Source organism: Oncorhynchus nerka, unplaced genomic scaffold (assembly GCF_034236695.1).
Source record: "Oncorhynchus nerka isolate Pitt River unplaced genomic scaffold, Oner_Uvic_2.0 unplaced_scaffold_1437, whole genome shotgun sequence".
Lineage (NCBI taxonomy): Eukaryota > Metazoa > Chordata > Actinopteri > Salmoniformes > Salmonidae > Oncorhynchus > Oncorhynchus nerka.
In genome coordinates, this window is record NW_027039879.1 from 97,456 (window position 1) to 105,136 (window position 7,681).

Sequence of the window (7,681 nt, forward strand, 5' to 3'; positions counted from 1 at the left end):
GTATTTATATCAAGAAAAAATGTAATTTTTTAGTATTTACCTGTTATAAAGACGTTGTGTTCTTGTCATTGTAACGAATACATTTTAGTTATTGTATTTTAGAAATAAATAGTTTATGTTACCCTTGTACATAAATAATGTCTTGACTTGTACAGGGGTCAGCGAGGACGGAATCAGACCGTTCCTGCATAGTCGAGAATTAGACGAAATATAGCTAAACACTTTTGGAGAACTTCCTTTGTCCTTTGTAGCTCCTTTTATTTCATTGTTAAGAGTTGTCTGTTGAACAATTCTTTAATAAAATGTTATGTTATTCAGTTCTATCTGGTCATTTCAAGTTTTCTGAGACAAAAGGAGGGCCATACTTTTACATTTGTTAAAAAACGCAGAGGTATTCATCAGTATAGTAGACACGTGCACAAACTATATTGCTCCCTCGCTGGCTCTATTCCCCTCTCTCTATTTCAGCCACACACACACACACACACAGCTTCTTGGGAGCATCTTTCCTCGTGCTAGTGCCAGACGACTGAAAGAGCCCTATGGTATGCGCTTGGGTTGGTCACGTGGTCCAAGGCAACACACTCTTTGCCAAAAAGCTAAATGGTTTTGAACATAATTTACACAGATTGCCTCATATACTGAATCCAATTTTAACGAGAGTAGGCCTACTGTATGAAGACAATCAACGTATAGAAAATAACATTTATTTTCATAGAAATCTTAATTTATTGGCAAATAAGCAATCACAGATTTTGGAATATGCCTATACCTAAATGCAAGAAAATATAGTTTAATAGCTTGCATTGCTACCGAAAATACTCATTATCATTGACGTTTCAGGGCAATTAAGTTCCCTTTCAGATGCTGTTAAATATTGAAAGGCAACCATCAAGACTAATACTCTTGCTAAAACTAACTGCAACTGAGGAAGTTGATTAATACAGCAGTACTAACATAAATAACACTAACAGAATAGTAATAATAATAATAGTAATAAAACACACTGTTTATTCTATGCTTCAAAACACATTTGCTTGTCATAAATGATCAAATCAACTTACACCTAATTGTAAATGTGTGAAAACACTAATCACCCACCATGAATAATAAAAGACAACACATAGCCTAGCTAATAGTCTGTTAAACAGTAGTTAAGTATGTTAATCGTTTTTCGAATGGTTCGCTTAGCTGTATTTAAAAAGGCAGTAAAAAGAGCACACTCCCACCACACTCCAAATATGAAAGAGCACATTCCCAAAAATAAATATATAAATAAACAAATAACGTTGCAAGTCCATGTTCTGGCAAGCGTAAAGATTTTTGTGGCACAAACAAACCACATTCAAAATTCTAAACAAATAGTCATAAAAAAATGGAAATAAAATTCCTGATGATGAGAAATACTCCTAAATTGTCCCAGTTTTTGCACAGTCAGCTCCAATATAAGCAAAGAGAGCCCGTGCTTCTGACCTCCTTTCCATATTATACATCCTGCATATATGGGAGAAACGCGGCATTCTCAACTCGCTGCTTTGCATTTAGCTTTAAATGGGCCAAACACCCACGCACATTTCTCCCGTCTTTGTTTTTAGAGTCAAGTCAAATGGAGTCGAATAGTGCCCTGCAATCTTGGTCCTTTTCTTCTATTTTGAGATAATGCTGATGCCTATTTCAGCACCAGGGTTTTATGCGCAATGGAAAACAATTCTAAGGCCTGCGTTTGGGTTGTTAGACTACTGGCTTTTTCGTTAAAATCAGTAGGTCTAGATTCTGGGGGATTAGAGAGAGCGTTTCTTTGTTCCGATCTTGAAGGAAAGAGAATAATTCTTGAGGCTGGTTGCTGTCAAGCGCTTTGCCTGGGAAAAGATTGATCACCGCAGTTCTTTTTTTCACTAATTCAACTTTTCCAAAAATATCCTAGCAGCTAGGCTACTTACTATCCGCTTTAAACTTCTACAATATCCTTCAATATCAATAATGTAACGTAGACCTATACGCAATATACTATGGCCTTGCTTATCAATAAACACAAATTCGTATAGGGCATTAGTGTTAACACGGCCTAAGTTTTAGCTTTTAGAAGCTAGGATTCGAGGTTGTACACGCGACCTCGCTGTGAACTTTAGTCAGTCGGCTCAGTAAACAAGCCGTCCATTTTTTACACTGTGAGAGAAAACTCCTAGCTAGCAGTCAGTGGAAGGCCTTGCTGGGCTGCATATTTTTAGGACCATTTCACACACACACACACACGCACAATATATAATTTAGTAGCATATCTCTCCGCAAGGTGATAAAGAGGTAGGCTAGCAGTTATATAGAGATAACATAATATAATTATACACTTACACACACTGACCTTTCTCTTCACTCTGTAGCTTCCATTTATGAAAACAAAAATATAGCAGTCTACCATTACACCATGCAGGCTGCTAACCTGCACCATGCTAGGCTCTAGGAAACCGTTCTTCAGTATTTTACCAAGCGAATCTCAGCCTCCTGTTGAGACATCACCCATCTAGGTTGGGTGGAGTTATTTTTTTTACCTTAAGTCTGCTCCTCCTGTCAAACTTTTAAGATTAATGGGCCTCTTTTGTATAAACACCCCGTTTGCCATATTGTAAATGTGCTCTTAACAATAACCACGTTTTACTGGATTACATCACCAGGGTCCAGGCAGAATATCTGCATGCAGATCTCCATTGTTTCACATGAAGGGCCTCACATAACCTCCCACTCGAAACAGCGAGGTGAGACAGTTGGCAACCGAACACTTTTTTCTCTCGAATATAATAACCCCCTGCTAACACAAACCAATATCTTTTGGTATTTTTGAACATTTGCTGAAAATAATGCTTTCTTTAGCCACCAGGCCCCGGCTTTCCATTGGTTGAATCTGGTCATGTGACCAGGAATTGGCTGCAATTTCGCCCATAGTCTTCAGTTTAGTAGACCAAGGTCCCCATACGCTAGTAATATCACCAATATACACAATTATTAAAGCCCGCAAATACGGGACAGCGGGGAGCTAATAATCACGCGTTTTTGTTTTTATTTTGCTCGTTTTGATCTCGCCGTCCGCCTGTGGACTAGGATAAACTATGAATTTTGAATTTGAGAGGGAGATTGGGTTCATAAACAGCCAGCCTTCCCTTGCAGAGTGCCTGACGTCTTTTCCCGCTGTCCTGGAGTCATTTCAAACTTCATCAATCAAGGACTCGACAGTAATTCCTCCTCCTTTCGAGCACACCATCCCCAGCCTGAGTCCCTGCACAAGCAGCCAGGCGCGACCGAGGAGCCAAAAGCGAACCTCCAATGGCCTCCAGCTTCGGACGCCACAGCCGCAACAGGGCCCAGCCCCGCCGGCAAGTGCGGCTGGCCCGCTGGCACACGAGTTCCCCTGGATGAAAGAGAAGAAATCCTTGAAAAAGGGACCCAAATCTGGGAATGCCACGGTAGCCTCCTCTTCTCCCTCTCCTGCATCCTCCGGGTACGCCACTGCAGGACTTGAATCACCGACAGGTCGGTACATGATGTAAAAGACAAGGCTATTCATTTTTTCTGATGTTTCTTTTCTTTTCCATTTTCTTTATTTGCATGGTTCCACTGCATGTTGGTCTATACTGCTGCACCTCATAGAAACAGCTACGGAAGCCTCATCTTTCTCAAAGTTGTTGCAGGGCTTTTGTCTCATGTTGATGTTAATAAAAGGACAAGAACCATGCATTTATTTCTGAAATATGAGTGCCCTTCTGCTCTGTGTCGTGTGTATGGAGGAGTCACAGAGACCTGCATTATGCTGCAGTGTTGCTTTGAATGGACTATTTCCCGTCATAATCCTTAATGTTACTAATCTATTACACCATTTTCGATTGTATTTCACTAACATATCAATTTCTTGCATTGCGTGATTTGATGTCAGGCATATAAACATTGATATAGCCTACACATAATCTGCTATATGTTAGCTATATTGCAAAGTCTTTGTAATGCCTGTATGTGTCAGATATTCTATGCATAATGCGGATGTGTGTGTGTGTGTGTGTGTATTCTTGCTGATAAAGTTGCCTTTCTCAAGATACAGATTGCAAAACTTGTCCTGGAATAACGATTTAATCGCAGTCAGTGTCAGTGCTGTCTTAATGATATATATTCATAACCATGTCTAGAGGTTTGGGGTAGTCATGTTGGATGTCAGTATATAATGTGGAGGCAATGGGACAAAACAAAATATGGGGTTTAGATGAATAACGCGTGTTCTCTGCAAACCTGATACACTGACATCAGAGAAGCACTGCAGTCATTTGAAAACAATGCACGTGTGGTAGGCCTATTGAGATTTTGTTACGCCTCGTTCATTTTTATGGTTTTCAGTAGCTACGTGCCAAATGTCCAGGCTCAACCCTATTAGCTTGCTATTTTGGACTTATTTATGTTCTATGTCTGGGTTTTGCAGAGGCGCAGGGTGGACTGGACAACGGCAGCGGATCCCGGAGGCTGAGGACTGCCTACACCAACACGCAGCTACTGGAGCTGGAGAAGGAGTTCCACTTCAACAAATATCTCTGTCGGCCCCGGCGGGTGGAAATAGCTGCCCTTCTGGATCTAACCGAGAGACAGGTCAAAGTGTGGTTCCAGAACCGGAGGATGAAGCACAAGCGGCAAACGACACACCACAGGGAAGGCCAAGAGGGCGACCCCGGTGGGTTCGAGCCCCTGGAAGGTGCTGATGCTTCCTCGCCTTACTCAAGCCAGCCACTGGAAGCCTCGGGCTCGGCTGCGTCTGAGGGGAGACGTGTAACTCGGCAGCCTCCTACACGAACAGCAGTGACAATAACCAGCCCACGCCTGAGGAGGGCCAGCTGAGCTGCCAGGAGCCCGCATCAGTCTCTGACACAACAGTGCGGTCGACCCGGTTCCCAACGCCCACTGCAGATAACCCCGCAACAATGGGCGACGGTGGCGCATCTGGCCCGGATCATTCGTTTTCAGAGCAGCAGGACGCCTCCTCCCTGCCCGATTTGAATTTCTTTTCTGCTGATTCCTGCCTCCAGATTTCTGACGCTTTATCGCCCAGCTTGCAGAGCTCACTCGACAGCCCGGTAGATTTCTCCGAGGCAGACTTTGACTTATTTACAAGCACACTTTGTACAATAGATTTACAACATTTACAGTTCTAACGACAACAACAACAACAACAACAACAAGAATAGTGCAGAACAATCGAATTAAGGAGAATGTCCCACCGTCTTACAATGGTATGAATGCTTCTCGGCAACATTCCTGAAACACATTTATGAAAAAGATTCCTGGGTTTATTTTGAAGATAACATAGAACCTGAGATAGCAAAGGAGCTATTATGTCCTTTCCTGGCATTATAATTTTGGTTTACTCCATCGAAATCACATACGGATTTCCCCTTGTTCAAATTTCAGGTATTTATTGCCTTCTTGTTTTCTGACAGTATTAATTGGCAGTTACAGTAAAATACTATACTGTCTCCTTAATGTTTCAAAACTGTTCAGTGCAGCTCAATCTTTTAATTCTCAGGAAATTTAGGCCTATCAGATATATAGGCCTAAAGGATAGTTGAACTGCTTTTAGAAATTCTCTCGAGACGGGCGTTGAACCTGTTGATGAGTTTTAGAACTAGTTTATTTATTGAGATTCTTTAATAGTAAATTTCAAATTATTTATTGTACATTATTTTCATAGTTGAAATAAAAACAAACTTTTATAATGTGGCCTAAGTGTTTTTGATTGTGTAGTTACTAGTAAATGAAAAGTGCAATTCTTTTTGATAGATGATAATTCAAACAGTTATTTCAGATAAGAAAAATATAGAAATATTGCAAATGGGATTGTTTGAGATTTATTGGTCTACCAAATATCTTTTACTGGTCTTGGCAAATGCATATTTTGCTATTGCAGAGTTGATATGTTAAAATTCTAATGTTATAATAATAATAAGTAATATTATTATTGTCGTTAATATTATTTCCACACAATTATGTTGTGATAGTTTCATCAATTATAGGGCAACCCATGAAATCTCCAAAGGTTGTATAACCCGTTGGTTTCAGATTTTGGGGTATTAAAGAAACACAAACGAATAATTTGCGATTTTAAATATTATTGAAATATTTTAATTATTATCTTCCAATAAGATATTTCTGGGGGAAATGCATTCTTATTGTGAATTAATTCTGTGCAAAAATAAACCGACACATATGATAAAACTGTTTGGGTAAAGACGTTTGCCAAGATAAATCCTCATAATCAAGAGCTGATAAAGAACACAATGTGTTGACCAAGTTATTGTTTTTGTCTAGCCTAGCCTGGTGGGAATTTGGTGTATGGTAGGCTAGCCGACCTATCTTAGCTTACTTTAGATAGCATTGTAGCATGAGGGAATGACTGAGCTAACGGCGCTCATGGCTGCTGTCATGCTGATGCAAAATGGCGCTGAGAACACAATGGGCGATATGAACAATAATGCGGCAGCCATTATAGGACATTTGGGGTATGTGGCTTCACAGCCCAGCATCCTGCAACACTTTCAATGATAATTGGATAATACATAGGCCTATAGCCAAATTGATACAAAAAAACCAGTTATGTAATTGAACCTACCTTATTTGTTAATGAGACTGGCCTGGAGTTTAGGACTATTGACAATTTAAACCTTTGTTTGGTTTATCCCTAAGTTATTAACATGGTCAGAACTAAAATAAAACAATAATAATAAGAATAATAGAATAATAATTATTATAATACAAATGATAATAATAATATTTATTATGTGCAGTGTTGCATTGTTTTATGGTAGGCCTAATAGTCAGGCATTATAGTAGGCCTAAAATTCACAATGAATAATGTGTATTCCTAAGACATAAATTAAGCTCTTCTCTAAGCTCAGCCTGTCTACTGTACCCATCTATCTGAAATGCATCTCCTGGATCTGTGTTCCAATAAGCCCTATTCCTCCTTGTCACCTTTACCACTGCCTGTCTACCCACCTCTCCATAATCACATAGTCTACACATACATGTTATCTTATCAAGCAGTATTACTACGCCATCACTACATAACTCACTAGCTAGTCCAATATTCCCTTTTATTATTTCACTTAGAGGGAGTTATTTTATTAAAGACATTGATATTAAGTTCCTATATCAAACATGAATATTATTATTATTTCATACTGCAATTACTTAGCCTACTGTGTCTCTGCCAAAGTAATGGCATTTACATTGTACTCCTGGTGGGGAAACCAAATGTATAGTGTGCACCAGCTAGACCCAGAATGGCTTCCTAGTGTGCATGGAATCAAGTTTAAGGAGAGGAAACTGAGAACTAGAACTGGGTCACAGACCTCTGGAATCACCAGACTCAGGGGGCATCAGGAAAAACAGTGGAGTGGTCCAGACAGGGTTCAGCCAAGACTAGTGTGTGTGGCTGTGGCAGGAATCGTCGCTTGCCTATCAGCAGTCAGCCTCCACTACACCCCCGCCCCATGGAAAACAAAGACACCTGATCGATCCCAACTTCAGAGGTCCCTATCTGCCTGGTCAATGGCAGAGCACGCTCACAACCCTGGGACCCTAGCAGTGACAGGTATGAATCAATTGAACATTCAAATAACCACCGGAATGAATGGGGTCAGTTCAGTTCACTGGT

The 7,681-nt window shown here is 40.3% G+C and overlaps 1 protein-coding gene across 1 annotated transcript; it reads left to right on the forward strand.

Annotated features, from left to right (window-relative positions):
- The first annotated feature begins 1,765 nt into the window (after positions 1-1,765).
- hoxb2a (homeobox B2a) lies at positions 1,766-5,741 on the forward strand. Its single transcript, XM_029625229.2, is given in 3 exon segments — positions 1,766-3,522; positions 4,457-4,786; positions 4,789-5,741. Coding segments are annotated over 3 exon segments (1,143 nt in total). The 5' UTR covers positions 1,766-3,101; the 3' UTR covers positions 5,181-5,741.
- The last annotated feature ends 1,940 nt before the right edge of the window (positions 5,742-7,681 follow it).